Here is a 24,345-nt window from a genome sequence, read left to right as displayed (position 1 = left end):
GTTTGTCCTATAGCTTCTTGCCGTCCTCTACGACATCCTTCTGAAGCAGTATCTGGACTTGGATGAGGTTTGGAGAGCCAGAACCTATACTTGTGCCTCTCGTTGCTTCTGAAAAGACAGGAGCACCCCTAAAAACTCTGCCATGCCCTGCAACCTCTCGTGAAAAGCCTTAGCTGACTAATGGACATCAGATTCGTCACAGTCATCTGGATCATGTACCTTGCAGGGCGAACTCGGCTGGTCATGCGTGCCCTGACCGCAGGGCATCTGGTATCTATGGAGCCGGTGGTTGAGGCATGGGTACCAGGGGAACGGTGGGAGAATAAGGACTGGACAGCACCCCTTGAGGCTGTGGAAGCTCTTGTGGCAAAACCTCCCTGATGAGCCCCTTGAGGAGCCCCAACATTCGAGGAGAATTAATTACGAAAATATCTTTCCCTGTGTGCTGGAGAGGTCTGCACAGAGGAACGTGGGCCTCCCACTGTACGCATCCATGTGAACATGACTGGGGTCTGCGCACCCTGCCTGTGCTGCAAACCTGGCTCATTATACCTCAACATGTTTGAAGGGCAAGGGTAAGACGTGCACCAGGGGTATAACCACTGGACCAATCCACCCTGAGCAATGGTTCAGTGACAGCCTTCTCTGCCGAACGTTTGGTACGAGCTGCTGCTCTTTCTGAGGGAGAAGACTTCAAGAGGATGACAAGGCATATTCTCTACTCATTGCCCTGCTTTTGCTGAGTTGCAAACCTGAGTGTGCGAGGAAGTGGTGCCCGGCATTTCACACTGGAGAGGAGGCACTGTTCGGCCCTCGGTACACACCAGTTGACTTATATCCCTTGGAAAGAACGGTCCGGGAGGCTAAAAACCCTCAGCCAAAGAGCTGGTAGTCCTGCACAATGGTGCGTTGTCAGGCCAGGTATAGCCACCGAGCCTGCAGGCCCCTCGGACACTTGTCTGATTAAAGAGCTGTTATGGCCCTTGGTACTAGGCCCGGTAGGATGCTTGGACCCCTGGGTGCAAACACCAGCACCTGCGTGGGCGTCATGGCTAGTACCGGTAGAAGGATCCTTTGGAACTCCCGGAAGAATAGTCCCCATAATGGAGTGCCCTAGAAAAAGGAATCTCACTTACCTTGTCTCGTGACTTGCAGTTTGCGAAATTCTTTAGATGGCCCAGGAGACTTGCAGAAGGTCTCTCTCCACCTCGCTAACCTGTTTTTCTATGATAGTGGTGCAAACACATTGCAGGAATCCTACCTATGGCCTGGGCCCAAACACTCCAGACAGAGGGAATGGGAGTCTGACGCCGGGAAAGGCGCGGCACACGACACGCACCGACCAAATCCAGAGCAACCCGACATGTGCCAGGGGTTGCCGAAGGGCCGACATGTGCCAAAGTCCGGGGAGAGTAGAAAAATTCCCCTCTCCCACATATTGGGCTGGATAGCCAGCGTGATTATCTTAGGATCTCGGCAACGCAGTCAAATGCTTTTGTTCCTGTAACGAGCCATGCAGTGGCATGCTGAACGACCCTGAGGCAGGGCATGTGTGTGGCCAGGAGGTCAGTGAGGACGTTCCCTTCAAATAGTGGTTCTGAAATTCTCAGGTGGGAACAAGTGTTTGATCTTCCGGAGGAGTGCTAGGTGATACGAGGTGTACGTTGTCAGATGGAAACATTGTTGTTAATGAAACAGAGGGTTTTGGCACATTGACCCCAAATGTCAGATGTGAGCTGAATAACAGAAAAGCAAATACTGAGAAAAAAAGAGAAAAAAACTCAAAGGAAACAAGAGACACCCAGGTACACAACAATTATTGAAACACTGTTTCATTTTTTTGCATTTGCTCGACCATTTCATTTCCAATGGTGTTATTTGTAATACATTGTAAAACAATCGCTCTTCTTGAACAATTGGGTACAAGTTCACTTGTTCCATTTTCTTTTATTTTGCATTGTCTGAAATATTAATGTACACAGAACATGCACATCTCTCAACCTGTAACAGTTTTCCCATTAGGTTCATAGAATCAGACATAAAATGTATGATCAAATGTATTTGAGAGATGCTGGTCAGGAAGTGGCATCCAAAGTCCAGAACCCATCCCGGTAATAGCCAGGATCTCTGATTCTACTACATGCCCAACAGATTTTTCATTTTTTTGCCAGCTACATACTTGGAACAGCCCCATCTCTTTGATCAAAGCTTGACATCCAGTCAAGTTGTCTAAGTGGGAACTGGAAGTCCTAAAATGTAACACTTGTCAAAGGGCTGCCAATCTAACAATTGTCAACATGGTGGCGGGATTTGGAGCCCAGTGTTGAGCATGCATCCTGAGACAGATTCTTATACAGACGTGGCTTGTATGCACCAAATGATTGCTTGATACAGGTGATTAATTAATTTGCAAGAAATGAACATGATTTTTCTTCAACAAATTCCAAACATTCTGAATCTTACTCGTTAGCGAACTGAGAGAATGCTGAAACAGACTACGGCACTGTAAAATAAATAGCTGCATATTCAAACCTGGATTATTGTAATGCTATTTATTCTAAGACACTTCCTTAGTTACATAAACCAACAAACATGCAATAGAAATAAGGTACCATTGCCCAGTGCATTTATTGATGCCACAAAATTAATTAAAAATGGTAATATGTCTATTATGAGGTTTCCTAAAAGTGGCATAACTTGGCCACAATCCTGTAGCAAAACTTTGGGAATGCAGGAGGAAATGAATGGGCTAACATTCAGTGGGAGGGCTTGGGGTATGGAGGAAAACAGTATGCGCCTTTTACATTGCACACCAGACTGCTAGCAATTTCAGCTAGGGAAAATGTAAAGATTGTCACTGTGCTGGCATGCATGAGTTTACTTTACACCGAGGACACAGTGTTAGAGGAAATACTGACGAAAATGAAAAATCTTATATCTCCAGATGAAGATTATTCTAAAATCTCAGCCTCCGTAATAAACTATATAAGAAGCTGCCTTGGGTCAAATATGCTCTAAACACATAATTAAGATCGGATTAGAAGAATTAAATGAAATACGGTTTATTGGATTAAATCATAACAAGATTCAAATAGTTTCTTGCCCAGGGGATTCCACTAAGATAGGAGTTCTGAACAATGCCAATGTAGACACATGCCTCAAGAGCTTTTCCAAGGCACTCCTTGTATATCATTTGGCAAGCTATGGATTTCATTCATCCCAATTCCTGATCATCCATCTAGAAGCCTCCAGCACTCAGCCAATCCGATGGTGATCATTACCGCTCGCAGATGATTTTTAAATTTGGGCAAATGGAGGTCCGTTCTTGCAACTTCTGGCGTCTGCCATCCTGTACTTGTTCTGTTCCGCTTTAATCTATTGCTCTGCTACTTTAGATTAAAGGCGCAGGGAGTCATTGGTTCTACCCGCATACCACCTTTAAATACATACATATGCTAAAAAATAGGCACCCTACACAAGTCTTTGATCCCAGACAATATGCACATTAACACATACCCAATCAACTATTTAAGGATTAATCACATAGCGAACATAGGACTGCTATACAAGAAACTTCATCAGACAAAAAGAAATGTCTTTGCCGTGACCCTTGTTAAAGCAAAATATGACCACTTTCTTTTAAAGATTCGATATCTTTCTGGAATGAAAAAGTTGCACATCAGCACAGTGAGTGACTGAAGATGGGGTGTTCCTGATGCGCTACAGGTGAGTTGCAGTCCATAAAGGCTGATGCAGAGTTTATTAACCCAAACAAAAATCTATCCATTTATGAAGGCTATATAAAGATTTTTTCTTTGAATTCCGTTTCATTACCTCAAGTGAGGAAAGAAAAATCACACCAAAAAAAAAGTCCAATGGCGTAAAGCATGGCCTTTGAACTGCTATGCATCAACAAGTGTTATTGGTCATACAACAAAAATATCCAACAATCAGAGCCAGAAAAGAAGGCTGCACCCAGAGAATGAAAAAGAAGGAAAAATGGCGAGGTGGAAAATTGCTGGGCACACTTAATCCAAATTCAAACAGCTGCCTCTAGACCCAAGACGAGAGAAAGTTTTGAAAGAAGCCTTTCAGGAAGTAGACCAAATTTTAGTTACTCTCCCGAATATTTCTTTTATTCACAACTGGGAATAGGGCACTCAGCCATTCAGGTAGTTAGGACCGCGGGTGGACACTGCCATTGTTCACCCGAATCGTCACAGCCTCCCGCACCCCCTCCTATGAAGCCTTACCAACAAAATGTGCTCGAAGTGCCTGCAAGTGTTGAGTTAATGATTTAACTGGAGCTGTAAACGCACCACTGGTGTAATAAAATGTCCTAATCAGGTATGCCTTTTGCCACTTGGTTTGTAAGCCCCATGTGTGGCCTTCACTGAAGTCCTGTCAAAAACAAGCTTTTGCAAAGACAACAGTTTTGGCTTGTGTATAGGTATGGGGCATTTGCAGGACACTGCTGTTAGATGCCCAGGTACTCGCATCATTTTGCAACTGCCACCATCGAAGGCCAGTTAATACCACTACGGTAGTGCCTGACAAATATCTTTCCCATGCCTACACAAAAGCCAGAACTGTTGGCATTGCCAATGCTTGTTGGGATTGGTGCCCACCACGGTTTGCTTAGTGATCTCTTCTTTATCAGGTCTTAAGAAAGGACTGTTCATTTGTCTAAGGTGGGCCTCTCCAAATTGTAGTAAAGGCCACTTTACTCGTGTACTAGGGCGTACATGTGCATGGGCTTCTCCTCCAATGAATGTACTTCAGAGCAGGAATACCAAGAGGGGTTTGAGTTAGCAGATAGGTGCTCTGTCTGAAGAGAAACAATACACATTCACCTGACCCACCTGCTGCAGCAGTGCCATATTTTAGGAGGCTTAACTACCACTGTACCCAATGCAGAGCATGCATTATTTTTTTTTTAACTGAACTTTTATTATTGAAATTTCATAATTTCCCAGCGTTACAATGTATCGATTATGGGATCGTTTTCTTATCATCCTAGGTTGTTCCCCAAAAAACCCTCTAAACTGTGTATCAATTATGCTGGAACAATATTCTCAAGTTTTTAAAAAGTGTGAAATCACCATCTACAACCCTGCACCCCCCTCCCCCCCAACCAGCTAACTTCGGGGTGCCTGGCGAACCCCGCCCGGGGTGTTTGGAAGGATTCAGAGGCCCAGCACTAAGAATTCGCATCATTTGGCCTGTTTTGCGACGTAGATTCCCTGTTCAAGTTAAACATATCCACTGGCCTCTCCTCCTCTTTGCTCCCCCACCACAACACCCCCAGTTCCAAGGACAGAGGGCAACCAAAAAAGAAGTGCTTCACACAATCAGTAGCCCAGCATCAAGAACCTCCCCTCGCCCCCCACCCCCGGTTTCAAACCCAAGAAAGTATCCATTTTTTTTTTATTTAACTTGATACGATTTTCCATATTGTGATTTTCCTTCCACTGTTAAAGGACATCATTTTAGGGCAGGAAACTGGGAGGAAGATTTTGCTACATCTTTGTATGATCTTTTCTCTTTTGATCACTGAATTTACAATACCTTTAAAAGTATTATATATCTGTAGGGCCAGGGTTTTTTTTTGGTAAACATTTCACATCTTACCTGTAAAGAAATGGATTAACCAAAATGGCAGTCACACAGCATGCCATCTGAGCACCAGACCAGCCAGGAATATGTAGCACTAGTGGAAAGTCTTACCTTGGCGACACAGTGAATTGGGAGGACATTTGGATCGTATGTCTGCCATACTTCTTCTGGAACCTTTTTATCCCCTTTATTACTCTCATTAGTTGGAGGCTGAAGGAGAAGAACACAAATCTTTATGACATTTATATACAGAAGCCGCAGATATGCACTAAGCTTTCATTTTCGACTTTCCATTTGTATTTCAGGAACAAGGCATCCCAACCATTACGCGCAACATCTAATTCTAAACTTCAATGGTGCCCCAGTGTTGCACGACCACTTCTGGTTCTCAAATCTATTGGAATAATGCAAGAAGGGGCCCATTCAGACTCCCGGACAGGAAGGATCATCTGTGCTACACATCACCCACTCCATCCTGGAGCCTGGCCACCTAGATCCTGAAGAACTTACCTTTCGTTCTCGTCTGGCCAGTTTAGGCATTCAGGTGGTGTACACAAGAACTCGTTTTTAGCTAAGGCAGGGGAGGTACTGTGTGTAGCTATTAAGAAGCATGTGGAGGGCATTAATATTACTTTCCTTCGGTTCAGAGGACCCATACTTAACAGAACTTCAGCTGCTCATGAAAAGTGAAACATGGTTTTGTAGATATTCCATGCACAGACCCCCTTTGCTTCAATCACAAGCATTGTTTTCTTATTTAGTTTGTACCTCACTTAGAAATGAAGCCTTCAGACACATGTAACCATAAATCCAAGATGTGTTACGGTATTGAATGTGTAGCATGTTTAACACTGTTTTAAGGAGCAGAATATCAAACACAGAAATCCCTGCTAGAAGATCTACATATAAAGAGTAATGCACTCTTAAGGACACCCTAACCCAAATATCCCTATGGGACAGGTGGCTCTTCAGCAGTTTCCAAAAAGTGCTCATAGTTCTCTCATTCTTGGGGAAGAGCCATACGGTAATTTCCCCTCCACATGCAAATTGATTTACAACTCATGTAATGCCAGCGATTCAAAATGGCGGACAGGGGTGAGAGTGCATTTCTTTATTTTATCACCAAGCTAGGTTGAATTGAAGAAATGGTTATCCAATCTTAGTCAATATGGCTTTTAGACCGGCACCCAAAGTTTGTGAACCCAATAAAGACTGCACTGGCTGAGATCAAACATAATCCTGGCCAGTCTACAATACTCCAGATCCGATGTAATATTTATTAGGGGGTGACTAATGCCAACCATGCTGCTCAGCTCACAGCTCTCAAGAATTCTTACGCGTGTGGATTATTCCCAAAGATAGAATGCTAGGACAATAACAAGACATAGGGCTTTGCAGGAAGTATCTGTAGTTCAGCCATACAAGGACTAACAATGAGTTGCAAGCCCACTTTGCTTTTTAAGAAACTGCTATGCATAGTTTGGAGAGGGCACGTGTGTCTTTGCCTCCCCACAAGCTAGGTGTAGTCGGCATAAACCTGGAAACCCAGATTACTCTGGGCAATAATGTCTAAGTGGGAGGTTTGTAGATGGCAAATCAATTTGGGGACCCAAGCGATGGAACAAGTTACTTACCTGTAACTGTTGTTCTCCAGAATGGGTCTGGCATGGATTCACATGCTCATGCATATTCCCCGTCGTCAGGCTGGGAATCCTTGGTAAAGAAAAAATCAGTATCAGTTTCGATTCTGATCTGTCTTTCTCAGTAGTAACCAATCACTGGTCGCTGGGTCATACTGCCCCCAGCCAATGACTGCCCTCTCCCTAAGCCCTGCCTCTGGCAGCCATCTTCAGATTTGGTAGCACGCAAAGTGGCAGTATGACCAAGTGAAGAGCCGTAGAGGTGCAGGAGGGAGGGTTTGCATGTGAATCCATGCCAGACCCATGCTGGAGAACAACAGTTACAGCTAAGTAACGTGTTCCTTCTCCAGCATGGGGTCTGGCATGGATTCACATGCTCATGAATATAAGAATAAATAGCAGTACACATGCACAACCACGGGAGGTGGCAAGGCCAACATTAAGCATTACATAAAACTCAACATTTAAGCATCTCTTACCTCCTCACCATGCTCAACTTAAGCGAACAGGTTGCGCAGCACTGCCTGGCCGACTCCTCCCTGGAATCCCGGTCGACGCAGTAGAATCTCGTGAAGGTGTGCGTCAACCTCCACATAGCAGCCCTGCAGATGTCCAGCAGGGGCACACCAGACGAGAACGCCGTGGTAGCAGCGATCGCTCTGGTCGAGTGGGCTCTCGGGCGGCCGGGCAACTGTCGGTTTGCCAACCGATGACAATGCATGATGCAGCCGGAGAGCCATCTGGAAATGGACGCCTTCGAGAGAGCCTTCCCTTGGTTCACAGGCCCAAAGTTCACAAACAGCTGTGATGTCTTCCGAAAACTCTTTGTTCAGTCCACGTAGAACTTCAGTGCTCTAGCCACATCCAGCGAGTGCAGAGTCCTCTCGGCCGGAGACGAAGACAAAGGGCTTGTTGAGGTGGAAGTCCGACGGCACCTTGGGCATAAACGAGGGGTGCGTGCTCAGCCCCACCCTCGTGTCGTGAAAATTTAAGTATGGAGGCTTGCAGGATAGGGCCTGGATCTCTCCCACTCGCCGTGCGGAGGTGATGGCCACAAGAAACGCAGTCTTCCACGACAGTAATTTCAGCAGCGCCGAATGCAGGGGCCCGAATGGCGCCCCCATGAGCCTGGTCAGCACCATGTTGAGTTCCCACGCCGGGGCAGGGGCTTTCGCCAGCGGGAACGATCAGAACAGTCCCTTCATGAATTCCTTCACCAGGCGATGGGACCACAAGGACGCCCGTCCTGTGGTTCTGGTGTATCGGGAGATTGCAGCCAGATGTATCTTGATGGAGGCGTGAGCCAGTCCAGCCTTGGCCAGCAACAGTAGGTACGGCAGCACTTGAGGGGCCGTAATCCGTAGAGGGTTAATCTTCTGTGCACGGCACCAGACAGAGAACCTCTTCCACTTATGTCCGTAGCACTTGAGAGTTGAGTACACCCTGGCTTTTGCAAGGACCTCTCTGCAGTCAGCCGGGATATCGTACCCTCCAAACTCTAGCGCTGCAGGAGCCAGGCCTGCAAGTTCAGCGACTCCGGGTCGTGATGAAGTATGGTGCCTCCTTCTCTGGAGAGAAGATCCGCGTCCGTCGGCAGCTTGACTGGTGGGGACGCTGACAAGTCCAGAAGGTCTGGGAACCAGATCTGCCTCGGCCACACCGGTGCGACGAGGATCATCCTGCACCGGGACCTCTTGAGCTGGTTGGAGAAAGGACCTGAGGGCCCACAACACTGCTCGGAGCTCCAGGTTGTTGATGTGGAGCTTCTTCTCCTCTGGGAGCCAAAGGCCTCTTGTGTGAAGATCTCCGGTGTGCGCCTTCCCACCCTTCCAGGGAGGCATCAGTCGTCACCGTTATCTGGTGGGATGGGGTCTGAAAGTCTGTGCCCACTGTCAGATGAGCGCGGGTGCCCCACCACCGGATCGCTCGTCGGAAGGTCTCGTTGAGCGGAATCCCGTCCTCGAAGCTGCCCGTCGCTTGGATCGAGGGGGAGTCTAGGAACTCTTGCAGAGGGCGCATCCGAAGCCTGCACAGGCGCACGAGATCTATGCAGGAGGACATCATCCCGAGGAGGGACTTGATGGACCTCACCCTGGCCACGTCTGTGGCCAGCAGGCTCTGCACCTTGCCCAGGATGGCCTTCGCCCTTTCTTCCGACAGTGAGGCCAGGCGCGCCACTGTGTCGAGCTTTGCTCCCAGAAACAGTGTGACTTGCGACGGGACCAGGTGGGATTTGGGAAAGTTGATGGAGAATCCCAGGTCCGAGAGCAGCTGGACGGTCTTTGCTGTGTGATCCACAGCGAGCTCCCTTGTCCCTGCTTGGATGATCCAGTCGTCCAGGTAGGGGTAGACGTGGATCCCCTGCAGGCACAGCCACTCCGCCACCGGTGAAAGGCACTTGGTGAACACACTGGGTGCCGAATTCAATCCGAACGGGAGGGCCTTGAACTGGTAGTGCCATCCTTGGACCACAAACCTGAGGAACTTCTGTGACCTTTCAGAATGGGGATGTGGAAGTACGCATCCTCCAAATCCAACAATGACAGGAAATCACCCTCCTCCAGTTGTCCCAGCACGTGCTGGAGGTTGACCATCCAGAATTTCTGTGCCTTGATGTATTTGTTCAGCCGTCGCAGGTCCAGGATGGGGCGCCATCCTCTTGTCTTCTTTTTTACTAAGAAGTACCTTGAGTATACTCCGGAGCCTCTTCGGGACGAGCTCGATGGCCCCTTTTCTGAGCAACGCCCTCACCTCCAAGAGTAGTTGAGGGACGTGATTTTCCTTCCTGACCACGGGTGGAATGCGGGGGCACTTTTTTTAGAAATTCAAGGGCATGCCCCTGGGCCAGGGCGTCCAGCCCCCAACGGTCGGTGTAGATGGACTCCCACACGCTGACGAACTTCGCCAGCTGGCCTCCAACCGGGGTGCTTCGGTGGGGGCCCGACCCCGCTGTCGGTTCAATCTTGCTTGGCAGACACCTTGCCGCCTTGGCCGTCCTGGTGACGACGGCGGGGCCCCCCCAACTTGCCTCGTCCTCTATAGGCTTCCTGCGACGAGGAGCGGGCTGCTTGGCAGAAAGTAGAGGAGCCACCGCCAAATCCCTTGGAGGCACCCTGCTTGCCTCCGGCACTCTGAAAGGATGGCCTCTGTTGCCGGAGAATGCCTAGGGCCCTAGCAGTCTCTGTGTCCGCCTTGATGGCGTGGAGGGACTCATCCACCGTTTTCCCAAACAGGTTGTTCCCGTCGAACGGCATGTCCAGCACCTTGGCTTGAACATCCTGGGGGAAATCCGTCGCCTTGAGCCAACCTCGTCGTCTAAGGCGAATGCCGTTGCCTAGCTGGTGGAAACTGGTGTCGGCAATGTCCGTTGCCACCGTAATGGCATGGTCCGACGCCACTTTGTCTTCTTGCAAGATCTCCAGGGCCTCGACCCTCTTGTCATCCGGCAGGAAGTCCAACAGGGGGGCGATCTTGAACCATAACTCCCTGTCGTAGCGGGCCACGATCGCGAGGGCGTTGTCCGCCTTAATCGATGTTCCCGCTGACGAGATAACTCGTCCCATTGCGTCCAGCTTCTTCCCTTCGCCGTCCGGCGGGGAAGTTGACGTGGAGTCCGACGCCCCCCCGCTTTCTTCTTGGCCGCCGCTGAGACAACCGAGTCCGGGGTAGGTTGTGCCCTAAGGCACAGAGGGGCCGCGTCGGGGAACCGGTACTTCTTCTCGTACCGATCATTCTTGGCAGGCGTCGTTGACGGGTTCTTGAGAAGGGTGAGACCCTCGTCCCAGATGTCATCCAGTAGAGGCACGGCGAGGACTGACTTCCTCCTGGCCTTGCGCCGTTGGTAAAGGAAACCTTCCTTCTCCTCGGGGCAGAGCTGAAAAAGCTTGGATGCCCTGACGATCATTGCGTGGAAAGATCCAATCTCATCGGACGGGGAGGCCCGGGCTGGGGATAGGAGCTCCGTCCCGTCGTCGGTACCCGTCGTGACTGTGTCATCCCCAGGGACGGGGGACGTGGGTAAAGGCCGAGCAGGCCACGAGGGCTGAGAAGGCGGGCTTGGGTGGGTCCGTCTTCTCTTGTTCAGGGGGCTTCCTGCCCGGACCGGCTCTGGTTCCTCCGTCGGACCTGGTACCGGGTCCTCTGTTGGTGGTAAGGGCAATCTCGTCCATCTCTGAACATAAGGATTGTATCGCCAACAAAATGGCTGCCGAGTTATCCTGCGGCTCCGGAAGCGACGGCTGACTAGGACCCTCGCCAGTGTCATCGTCACCCTCGTTGGGATCCCTCCCGTGGGGACGGGCCTCCTCGACGCCCTCGTCGAGGCCCTCCAGAACTTCTGCCAACTCCTCCTCGGATGTTGTGTCCATGTCCACAATGGCCACCGGCCCCCCCTCTTTTTCCGCCGGGGTCTTCACAGGGGTCTTTTCGATAGGTCTGAAAGAGGCTTCCCTCCGCGGACGCAGGGAGACTCTGGGCCCCGAGGTCGCCTCCACTGGAGTAGCCTCCACAGGCTGTGCCAGGGCCGCCGCGACTCCCTCGATAGAGGCCTTGGCTGGGTGAATCAAGGCCTTCACCGCCTTAGGCGCGCTTGAGGCCTTCACCTTGGGGCGAGGGTCACCGCCTCGCTCCCCCTCAGCCGAATCCTTCGAGATCAACCGGGGCCTCTCCAGAGGCTTAGCCAGGTTCTCGGATTTCCTCTTCCCCGAACCAGAGCGTTGGCTCGTGGTTGATGGTGCCTGGGAAGGCGTGCCCTGCCTGGCAGCCGAAGAGCCCGACCGTTCGGCGCTCCCAGTGCCCGCGGATTCACGGTGCTTTGCCTTCTGTTGGGCCCCCATCGCTGGGGCGCCCTCACAGGACTTAAGACCGCTCGGACTTCTTCTTCTCACCTGACGGACTCTTTCCTTCCAGCCAGTTGGAGAGACGAAGGTGTCGGTCCCTGATGGTCCGTTCCGACATGTTCCTGCAAAACGCACAGTCCTTCTCCACGTGCGATTTGTCCTCATGAAGGCAGTAGAGACACTTTGAATGCTCGTCCTCCTTGAACACATTCTGTAGCTGGCATCCAGGGCAGACCCTGAACAGCTTTCCGGGCGTCAAGCTTCCTTTCTCCTGGGCCATGTTCGGGTAGGCCGCAGAAACTTCTGGAATCCTCCAAAAAGCGTAACTCGACAAAATCTTCACCCTTGAGGGGCGTAGAAAAATCCAACACGGATCCCCGTTAATCGGATGTAGAGACGGTGGAGCTTGAGGCTCTATTTGACCGAAAAATGAGAAATTCTCTTTGAAAAAGCGCAAAAATGCAGCAAAAGCTCGAAAGCTAAACACGAGGACTCCCAACACTTGAGCGTGCGGTACAAATCTGACAATGGCTGCCAGAGGCGGGGCTTAGGAAGAGGGCAGTCATTGGCTGGGGGCATTATGACCCAGAGACCAGTGATTGGTTACTACTGAGAAAGACAGATCAGAAACAAAACCGAAACTGATTTTTTCTTTACCAAGGATTCCCAGCCTGACGACGGGGAATATTCATGAGCATGTGAATCCATGCCAGACCCCATGCTGGAGAACAGCAGCGTAGGATTTGAGGTAATCCGATTGGCGGTTATCTGTGCCATTGAAAGGACCTCATTCAACTGCAGGCTGCTTTCTTGGCCTTTCAGCCTTATCGCCTGTCAAATAACAGCTTTCAGCCTTCTCAACTGCACAACAGAGGGCAATAAGTCTTGCCACTTCTATATTCTCCATCATCAGCTGAAATCAGTGCACTGTCTCCGACCAAGGCGAATGTGCAACCTCTGTGATGCAGCGGCTAGTCTGCTTCTATAGCATTTTATTACACAGCACGTAACAGAATTTCTTGCCATTTCGTGGCTCTGTAGTAACGGGCATGGCTATTGCCCAAAATAGTGGCACTCCATTTACTGACCACGAAAAGGCTGGACCAACTGTGCAGGGATTCATGCTTTTGAGCAGTACATGGAACACAGATCACAGCAAGCCTAGACATTAAGCAATCTGAGCAGGTTCCAATCTTACCAGGCACCCCAAGACATAGTGGCAATCCCAAGCTGCACAGAGGGCAGTTCAATGTCGACTTGGAAAGCAAAACTGTTTTTATTCAAAGCCCTGGAGGACAGCTCAGGGGCAACTCGCTTGTCTTCGATACAAGACAGCACCAAGCAGCACAGGTTCGATACCTGGTCCTGCACTTAAAGGCTGGAGTCCAGCATGAAGCGTGTTACATAGTATTAAGTACTACATTTTATCCTTATTCAGAGAGCGGCAGATGCAATGATGACGAACTGACTGAAAACACAAAGAACCTTTAGATAAACAAGAATTTGAACTAAGCAGACTTCAAAAATGTTCAATGCAAATTTACGTGCAGTTAGTAAAATGTTTTTTTTATGCATTTGTTGAAGTAGGATACCATAATTCAGCAAATAGAAATGTTGGGTCTTGGTTTTGAGATTGTATACTGCACACATTTTTAAATTGGAATGGACAAGACAGGCAAACAGCAGTGATAATGTGGGGAGCATGGGCATTGTTTTGACTGTAGTGTGCTTTTCTTTAATAGTAGTTTAGTTAGTACATGTGCTGCAGGCATATGAATGGTATTTCTTTCAAGATGGTTCAGTTTAACAGTCATACCAGAGAGAACAATTGCAGAATCACAAGTGTGTGATCTTTACATAAATCTACATTGGGCAGTTTCTATTTGTGATATAAAAATAGTCAGATATATCCTTTCTAGGGTGCATATGTCCTTTTGACACCTATGTTGTGGGAGTGCTTGGATTTAAAATCTCTATATTGGTACCTGGCTAGGATGTTTTCTTTTGCATGCTGCCAAAGGGGTGTGTATCTTCACAGGTGCCAAGTTGTGGAACTCCTACAAATGCAACTATGCTCCAGCCCTTCGTACAATCACAGGAAAGCCTTTATCTTAAGGTACGGCAGGTTCACCTGCCTCTCGATGCTTGATAAGAATGTGCATTTGGCAATGCCAGCCTGGGTGGTATTTACTCTGGAGATAGTCCTGCGAGTGACAGGCTCAGAGAGATAAAGGCTTTGCTGTTTTTCAGTCGAGAATTGAATCGCAGCCCTAGACCTGGAGGCCTGATCAGCAACACAAACCACTGGCAGGCAGAGATATCCGAAAGAGTTCAACACTATTAAAAAGCTACATTTTAACTATTGACAAGATGGCAAATTGCTCCCCATGTTTGTGGTCCAACAGTGCAGTGTAAATGTGTGGTAAAGGCTGGTGGCATGAGCCAAGCTCATGGGCACGCACACTGTAAAGCATGCATCTCCTTGGTATGAACATCTCGGAAAACAGACATTTAAAAGCCGGGATCCAAATAAAGATTTAATGAGCAGGAGCTAAAAGCCCTTCCTGTGATGAAACCTCGCCCAGTAGTTAGGTGTTGCGCCTGGGGAACGAGAAGCTAGTGTGTAACGTACAGACAACTCTAATATCCCGATAACATGCAAACGATAACTCTTGTATGTGAGCCATTATGCATCCAGTGTCTTCCAGATGTGTGGACTGCATCCTGTATATACTGTCATATGCACGCGTGTATGGCCTGAGTTGGCCTGAAGAGTAAAATGCAGCTCCTGGTAGAATTTGGTGCAAAGGTAACCAGGCTCTTCTATGCTACAGGGGAGGATCGACATAGCTCCCAGAATGTCCATCCCAGTTAACCCCAGTTATTCCTTCCGATTTGGCACCACAATCTTAATCATCGGAAGCGGAATGAGAGTTGAAAATACAGGGGCTATGATTGCTTGAAAGATGGTCTCTGTTTATGCACCGGTTGGGAGTGAAGAGGAGTGGGAGGGGGTGGAATGGTAGTAGGGTGCACAGTCATTGATCGGGAGCACACCAGCCAGTCAAGTACTCATAGGTCTGGAAGCCACCCCAGCCTCCTCTTCACATGATGTAGCATCTCCTTGGTGGAGATGTTGTTTGCACTGCATAGCGCACATTCTGCTGCTCCACGAGGCATTGTTCCCAAGTTTCAATGTGTTTTCAGCACTATTCTGGTCCTCACAGGGACTCAATGCAGTACCAACAAAACAAAATGTGATCAAGGCACACACGAGGGAGGTTGGCACGGGTAATTGGATACGGTTTTACTAAAGCAACAGGAGTTCAGTATGAGGCCTCTTCATTAATCTTTTAATGGTCCCACACTGATAAAACACTGTGAATCCTGTATAAACGCTGGTCCATGAAAAGATGAAGAGGATGACTGAATCTAACTAACTTGACAAGCCTAATATCACGGAACACCCATAGGATGGGGGCCGATTGTGTACATTAGGAAACTAAGGACGTAGCCATTGCCCATGGCACTTAAGATGGCACATTTAGAGACCGTTCCAGAATCCAAAGTGGCGGATGTTCATGTGTGTTCTAAATTCACTGTACACACACAGGGATTCGTTTTATGGATTGTGAATATGACTTCAGAAATGTGTTTCACATAAAGATTTTATATTTTGGATTGAGATATCTAAGGAAGATCACTTCCTTATATCAGAATACAATTTTTGAAAAGATTTACGCATGTGCGTTTCTTTGTATTTTAGTTCAAATTTGAAATACGATATGTGATTTTGAAAATGGTATGCTGCACTAAGGGATTGTTAAATAAAAGATGTCTTTGTGTTCATCAATGCATTAGACTAAATGTGAGCTATGAAATTTTACACAATGTATATGGCTACTTTGTAGAGCAACAGTTTAGTTTAACACTGCTTGGCCTCGAATGACAGGTCAGGCATACTCTTGCCAGGTGGTGGCAAAACACTGTGATTCTTCGCTCTCAAGCGCCTCAACGACCCAGTGCACCCACCGATATCGCCTCAGATCCACAACACAATTTTAAGAACACTTCAGTGTAGTGGAAATTATACCTGGCAAAGAAGATGCATGGGTTGCAATGAAACCATTGCAAGAGGAGCATGATTTGCCTCAACTGGATTGTTCATTAAAGGAGTGTGGCCTCCAGCGGCGATTGCCCACCTGCACACATTTGGCATCAGAGGAGGCCTTGCAGCACCTTCTGCAATACTACTATGCTTGCTGCAATTTCTGGTCCATTTTGGATTTTTAATTTGGTAATTACTCTGTGTACAAGCCCCAGGAAGCAGTGGCGTTACATAGTTAGTGAGGAAATGAATTCACAGAGATCCTGATAAATGTTACCACACTCACTAGAACTAATTGAGTGCCTTTTAAAAGCGGCTGACTTGGTCCTGGTTGTTCAACGTCTACATTGGATACAGTTGCCTGTTCCCTGCAGCAAGGTCTTTAACCTACTACACTAACTGATCAGCACACATGCCCGGGACCTCCTTAGTTTGTTTGCATAACACAAGTATGTGATTCTGTCATTTGAACAGCAAGGCCCACGAGGTATTTTCTGCCCCCCTCCTCCCAACCCCCACAAAAAACAACAGAGAAACCCAATCTTACCCTAGGTTTGAATCCCAAAACTCGGTTGAGCTTAATGATGAGACATGGTTTGCCGTCCTTGTAGCCGTAGGAAGGGTCCTCTAAGCCGGAGCAGTTGCCCAACCAGTCTCGCCTGAACATGCAGACTTGCTTTTGTCCCATGTCACCATTTGCTCCCTTTCTGTCCTTGTAACCTCTCGGAATATCTGCAAATACATAGAATTAAAACGCAACGCAGTTAGAGCACAGCAGTTGGATGACATGCATCAACTGAAATATGTGAGTCAAATGCACATACATTACATTTGATGCTTTGAAAAAAAAAATCAAACGGTTTAGTACAGATACACTTTTTTGGTTGATGCCTATATTTGCGGTTGACGCCTACCATCTCAACATTTGTCAAACCGCCTTTTAATTCTAAATACAGCTAACATCTGGCCTTTTAGATAGGACATTGCTACACAAGTTTTCATCCAGTTGCTACTGCTTGTATTAAAAGGCAAATGCGCACAGAGTCCCCGTCTTTCCTTCATTTTCCTCCCACTCTAGGGCCATCATTGTCTCGTCCCTCGAGAGACCACAGGGATACCGAAACAGCTCGTGCATCAGTGGGTCACGGTGCACCCTGCAAGGGCGGAGCCATCCTGTGGGCTCCTTACCACACAGTCATCAGTTTTCTCTGCTCATCACAGCAAAGATGCACAGCAGAGGAAACCATAACACACAAATGACATGGCTCATCAGGATTCGAAATTAAGATTGGAGAAGCAGGAGCTAAAAGCAGCTCCTGGGTCTGCAGCATTAACCAGTGACCAGGAACTACTACTGGGGAACGTAGAGCTAGTATATAGCTTTCGGGAAATCTAACTTCCACATATCTGGAAAAATATAATTGTGTCCAACATCTATGACCCCTCTTATGTGGTATGGATGCGTCCTAATGTGTATTAATACATGGCCCCAAATGCAGAGGTACATGCAAATTGTTGTGTGTATTTGGCATCAGTTGGCCTTGGAAGGCAAATGTAGCAGCTGGTGCCAGGCTAACCAGGCTCTTCTAGGTTACATGCAGGAGCTAAATAGCTCCCAGCTCCCCTCAATTTCAAACCCTGCTTTTGCAGTCTTCTGGGGAGATGCTGGGGCAAACCATCAACCCCACACCTATAAAAACATTTGTCGGGCCACAATAGCAGCTCGGATGGTATTCTGGTGAGGGTACACAGAATCTCCCCATTGACAGGCCATATAGAGAAAAGCAAAATTTCCTCTCCTCTTTAGCAATACCTGCATCATCAACATGTCCACCCCATTGGTGTTCTATAGCCAGATTGCTTGGTGTGAGGGCTGTATCTGACTTTACATGCTGCACTCTGAGGAGTCCGATGCCTTCACTCACACACCCCCACCTGCATGCTTCTTCAACAATGCACTAGTCGCCCCATCTTCCCTTTCCACCAAACTCCTCATGAAAAGAGAAAAAGGGGGCCGTTTCTAGGGCTCACTTTGAATTTTTCAGGAGACATTTTGTAATTTCTCTACCTTTTAATCAACAGGTATGTACTCCCTGTGTAACCCGGTTTACCAAAAATGCATCTCCACAGCTGGATATTGATGGTAGCCATGGCGGGCAGCACTAGGCAGTAATGAAATAGACTGTGAACGTTAACAGTGCTTTGTCCAGTCTAGCCAGTAACTCAAACTGGTGGTGGCAGCCTGATAGGCCAAATAAAAATAAAAAAAATCTACAATGGTCCACTGTTTGAGGAGACCTGGTTGGGTATTTTGACATCTGTAGTATTTACAGGGGCTATGTAATACTTTGAAGTGCTCAAATGTACACTCAGCCGTGCTGTTTTCTCTTGGCGTATTACTGTGACCATGACAATATAATGGATTCGTGTTTTTTAAATAACTAGAATCCCAAAAAGACCATTTTCAAAATACAATAGACATGTTAGGATCTTCGCCAAATAGTCGAAAGGGTAATAAAAACAAACAGTAAGTTAATGAAATTGCTGGCAGGGGGCCAGTGTGCCCTATGATGAGTGCACATAGTTGATCTAACGGGAAGAGGCTCTAGGTAGATGCAAGGAAGTCTAGACATGTCTAGAAACTCAAAGGAAATTAAATCTGAATAGGAGCCCCTTTTAGATTGACATAAATTGCCGTCCAAGAATTTCCAAACATTGCGGGAATCATAAAAATGAACAGTAATTGTCTGCTTATTTTATGCTGCGTTTCCTGGCAGTTCAAGGACAGACTTGTAGTTTACATAGGTTGTCTGAACAACAGGGACTATATAGACCACCATGATAATCGCCATAGTCTATTGTTATTGTTAAGTCATATTTTATGACACGAGAAAAGGCTCATGAAACAAGTTTCATAAATACATTACCGAAACTCACCGAAGTTTGGGTTTGCACTTGGGTCACTTAAATTATTCTAAACAGTTAGTACTGGCTGTAATGATCTCTTCAGAGGGAGAGATCTGAAGGAAAAAAAAAACAATGACAAAGCCAACAGTGCTGGCCGTTTACACATGGGATAGGAATGTACCATGTATTGCCATAATGGTACAACCTGACCACAGCTGGCGAATGGTGCGAGTGCCTGGACAAATGATGGCAGTGCATGGAAAAGGCCTGTACAAGAGCCAAAACGGCTGGCTTTGCCAATGCTTGTTTTGATCAAGTCTTCAATACAGAGGTGAGGGAACACCCATTGCTTACAAATTAAGTGGCGGATGACACAGTTAAGACTTTATGCCAGGAACTGCTGAATTAGAGCTTCAACCAACCATGCCTTTCCCTAAAAGCCCAAAGTTTGATGATCTAGAGAGTTCAGAAATCCCATGCGACTGTGTGTTGTGAGTGGAGGTGTCGTGTGGATCTTGCCATCGGATGTGAATGGGTGGGTAAAAAGCAGAATGCCCACAGGCTGTGTGTACCTCCTCATAACCCATCTCCCTCTTAGCTGTACTCCTTCCTATGCCACTAGTTCAGGCTTACAGGTGGCAATACAGCACCAGTTATTCCACATAAAAAGGGCTTGTTATGCGGTCCCGCACATGCAGGAGGACGTAGCAATTTGGGCGGATAGGGAAGCTGAAAGTAGATTTATCCAGTGAAACTTTCAGGCTCTAGAAGTATATGCATGTGCCCAGTTTCCCCCAGGATGCCATGCACTGTCAGGTATGAAGGGTTATTTTTAATGCGCGTAATAGCCAGAGGGTTCTTAACGGGGACCTGGGGATCGAACCTGTGTTGCTGTGTCGTCTTTGCTTCCATGGCGAGCACGTTGCCCTAATAATACCAAACACTTCTGTGAAGTGAACATCTTTAGTTGAAGGTAGGTTTATTTTAGTTGCATAATACTACACCACTCGTTTTTTTTTAACTGTGGTCGCAGTAAAATGTGCAGAAACACAATCAGTTAACAACTTATAGTAGAGAATTCTCAATGTTTTTCAGTCATTTTCATAAGACGCAGTTAATGACACTTCTACTGTGCATGGCGGGAGGGGGTGCACATCAAGATTTGAAATGACCGGGGGCACACCTACTGACATCTCTTTTTCTCAGCATGCTGTCAGTTTTTCCCGTTCCCGCTTTTATTTTATGGAGTATGAGCGACTTCTGACGCTAATTTTTGGTCTTACTGACCTTAGTTTCCAAATGCTTAACTTGACATGTCTAGGAAATAAACTTCTCGGAATGACCACATGCTTACCAAACTTGGCCAGGTCTGCTTTGGTTAAAGAATGTTGTTCTTCTACATGCATGGTCCGTGATCCAGTGCTGGCCCCGCAAAGCAGAAGCATCATTTAGCATGATGGCATCTGCACTCGTCCCCACCTCTGAAAAGATTTGGGGCAAATTCGTGGATTCATATTAGTCTGTGTCTTTGTTATGATGTATAGGGTGGGATGTATATATTTGTGGTTTATGTATATAGTTGAACGTTGTCTTTATAGATTTATCGCATAATATTTGTAACTTTGATTTGATTAGAATTTAAGTATAATTCAATGATTGTTAATTTTATAAAATTAATTTTTAAAAAATGGTTGCAACTCTTCTCAAAGCCAGATTATTAATCAATACCCTGTATTGTACGTAACAGTTTAAATACTAAAAAGTTTTTCTTGGACTAGCATGGAGGCCAAAAATCTGGTGAACTACATTACACCGGTCATGTCTACATTCTAAGTCTAAGTTCTAGGAGCTCATTCTAGATACCCTCCCAGACCACCTTTTTGTGTGAGGCTGACCATCTTTCATTTCGGTTTCCTCTGCTGTGAACTAGCTGTTTGAGGGCACATTCGAAGTGCGTGGTTCCTCTACTGGACAGCCTGCTTAATTCTTCCGCTGGAGGTACGGCTTCAAGGGGCACGTTGCATCTGCTGCTGGTGGAAGCTTGATGCCACAGCGCTGTCAACTCACAAGGGCATTATTCACCACTTCACCTCCCTGCGTTGAAACCTTCACCCGCTCTGTTGAGACGTTTCCATGCCCTCTCCTGTAGCCAAAACGAGCTACTGATAAGATGGCAGCCACTCCAAAGAGGGCTCCCAGAAGGCTAGCAGCCTGTCTGTGATAAGATAGGCGTATCTCACTGCAGCAAAGATGACACCAGAGGTGCAATGTGTGCATTACACACCCCAAACCAAGCCTCCTGCAGTCGCTAGCTAGAAGCAAAACTGGTTAACAAGCCAAATACATTTTGCCTTAAGGAGAAAAATATTTGTTTACCAAATAAAAACACCACACGAGTGCTGCTCACCTATATTTTCCATTGAAACACTCGGCTGACTGGATGGATGGCCATTCCTAGATAAGCGTTCTAAGGGCGGGCTATTTCAGGCATTAGAACCGAGTAGCCAATCCAAGGAAAGGTCAGCGTGGGGCGCCATTTTAATCGCAAAATGTCAATGTGACAGTTTCCAACTGCACAGCCCTGCATCTCCTCTGCCCCAAGTCAGTGTTACTTTTAAGAAGTACCTCAGCAGGGCCCCTAAACAATATATAATGACGTGGTTACAAAATTAAAACACTGAATAACTTTCGCCAACTTACTGCCGCAGTCCTCAAACACCACGCCTGGGGTCTGCTCCGTGTCGTTGTAGAGATTTAGGAAGCTTGAAATGCTGCTAATGTACCCATTGTAGGTTTTGGAGTCGCTCACTGTGAATGTAATTTCGGTTTTCACTGCTCGGGGCACCTGTGTCAGTCCTAGCACAGGGAATGGGGAATAAGAAACCACCATTAGTAACAGATGTGTGCAAACATTCTAAAAACATTCACTTCCTAGTATGTATAATTGTAGTGTTTTACTCACTGCCAATGTATAAAGAGACCACAAGTTACGTGATTAAAGTGAGACACCCAACACAGCCAGCTTACATTCATTTATTTTATTGAGCATTTGTAACAGAATTGTGGTTTGAAGCGTCACAAGGCTAAATGGGAAGGGAACAGGGGAAGTAATAACAGTGGCAAAAAAAACAAAAACAAAAAAAACCAAAAAAAAAAACAGTAATAAATATAAAATATATATATGTATATGTAAACACACACACACACACACATGCAGTAGTGGTCCTGCTAGGCCTTGTGGCATTTGGCCGGGCAAATGCATTGAAGAGATGTGCAGAGGAAGGGGAGCAAAGACGTGAGCACATGCTGGAGGAGAGCCCGGGAGGGAAGTGCTAAGGAGAGCCTCAGGCCAAGTGCTAGTACAGGCGGCTCTTGACGGTGGTATGTGGAGCCACCAGGCAGGGGCTCGAGGTGCTGGTATTTACTGGGAGGAAGGGCCCGAGATCCTGTGAGGTTCATGAGGATCAGGCCACCAGTCACAGTGGCAGTGGGGTGATTAGCAGGGAAGGGAAAAGAGGTTGAGAAGGGTTTAGAGCAGTTTCCGGAAATTAAGGCGATCCGGCTCAGGTCGGAGAGGGGCAGGGAGGCTGTTCCAAAGGGAGGCACTAGCCGAGTAGAGAGACCTACCCCACTCTCTGCTTGGAGAAGTGTTCGACAGTCAGAGAGTTAGAATTATGAGTGTAGGGCGCTAGCAGGGGAGTATTTAGGGAGGGAAAGTTGGAGGTAGTGTGGTTCCAGGCCCCAGAAGGCCTTGTGGATTAAGCAGAGGATCGTGAATTTGATCCTTGCAGCAACCGGGAGCCAGTGGAGAGATTTTAGGGCTGGAGAGATAGGGTCCCTGGGCTTGAGGTCAAGGATAAGTCTTGCAGCCCTATTCTGGATTAGCTGAAGGGGGCGAAGGGAGGAGAGAGGGAGATTGAGAAAGAGGCTGTTGCAGTAGTCCAGCCTGAAGAGGACCAGAGCTCTGGAGACATTGAGCTTCTGGGGGAAGGTGAGAAAAGGAAGAATGCCTCTGAGGAGGATTAGCTGGAAGTGGGACTTTTTGGAAAGGTCCATGATGTGAGGGTTGAAGGAGAGAGCGGAGTCAAAGATGACCCCAAGGTTTTTGGCCTTACAAGATGGTGGGGGTAGAGGACCCAAAGAGGGTGCCTAGAAAGTAGGAGGAAAAGAGGGCACAGGTGTCACAATGAGGAGGATCTCCGTCTTACTGGCATTGAGAAGGATCATTTGCTGCACACCATGCCTGAATGTTGGACAGTCATGGATGAGAGCGGTGGAAGAAGGGGAGGTAGAGGGTAGTTTGAAGGAAGACTGTGTGTCATTGGCATAACACTGCAAATGAGGAGAGAAGGAGGAGATCAGGTGAGCAAGAAGGGTGAGATAGAAATTGAAGAGCCATGGTGATAGGATAGAGCCCTGGGGGACGCCACAGGTAGAGAGGGTGGTGGTGAAGGGGGAAGGGTGGTTAGTGAAGAAAGAGGTCAGCCAGTCCAGTGCCCAGTCGGTGATGCTGAGGGTGTCACAGGGTTGTTTTATGAGGATGGAATGGCTGACCGTGTCAAAGGCAGAGGAGAGATCCAGGAGAGTTGGAGTCGAGATTTGCAAGCATGGTTTCACAGGTGTTCAGGAAAGCATGCCTGGAATCCAGATTGATGGTCATGAAATCAGCCAACAAGTTAAGTATGGTGGGTCCAACTTTTCCAAGAGTTTACCCAGAAAGGGGGTAGTAGAGATAGGGTGATAGTTAGGAAGGGTCAGCAGATGGCTTTTTCTTTTAGGAGAGGGTGAACTTGAGGGATAGACGGAAAGAGCCAGTGGTGAAGGAGCAGTTACATAAGTCAGCAAGAGCTGGGGTAAGAGAGGGGATGTAGTCCTTAATGATTCTGGAGGAGCAGGGGGACACCTGTTTGGAGAAGGCCTTCATAGAGCAGACCACTTTAGAGACCTCATTGGGTGCTATGGGCAGGAGGGAGAAGAGTGATTTATTGTAACAAATAAAATATGCCTTGCACTGCATGGACATAAGTGAAAAGGGGCAGAAAGAAAAGACAAAAAATACCAATAGGAGCAGAGAATGTGAAAAGCAATTTGGTGCAGTCATGGAAAAAAAGTGCAATCGAGAATTCCAAAACAAAACAATTTTTCTAGTGGGGGGGGGGGTCTCCCTTAAGGCATGCTGGGATTGATCTCCCCCAATTTTTGGGGCTCTCCAGGTCCCGTAATGTCCACCCCTCAA

At 47.4% G+C, this 24,345-nt stretch overlaps 1 protein-coding gene across 1 annotated transcript in view; it reads right to left on the bottom strand.

Moving 5' to 3' along the window:
* ATP1B1 (ATPase Na+/K+ transporting subunit beta 1) overlaps window positions 1-24,345 on the bottom strand; it is a 78,759-nt gene that overhangs the window by 23,743 nt on the left and 30,671 nt on the right. The window contains exons 3-5 of the mRNA XM_069636475.1: window positions 21,810-21,965; window positions 16,750-16,934; window positions 5,728-5,826 (exon numbers count right to left, since the gene is read on the bottom strand). Of these exons, the coding sequence (XP_069492576.1) occupies window positions 5,728-5,826; window positions 16,750-16,934; window positions 21,810-21,965 (440 nt within the window). The remainder of the gene's footprint in view (window positions 1-5,727; window positions 5,827-16,749; window positions 16,935-21,809; window positions 21,966-24,345) is intronic.

This window comes from Ambystoma mexicanum, chromosome 7p (genome assembly GCF_040938575.1).
Source record: "Ambystoma mexicanum isolate Mex_15411 chromosome 7p, UKY_AmexF1_1, whole genome shotgun sequence".
NCBI lineage: Eukaryota > Metazoa > Chordata > Amphibia > Caudata > Ambystomatidae > Ambystoma > Ambystoma mexicanum.
Note: the sequence above shows the minus strand (reverse complement) of the source record. Positions and strands in the feature narration are given on the sequence as shown.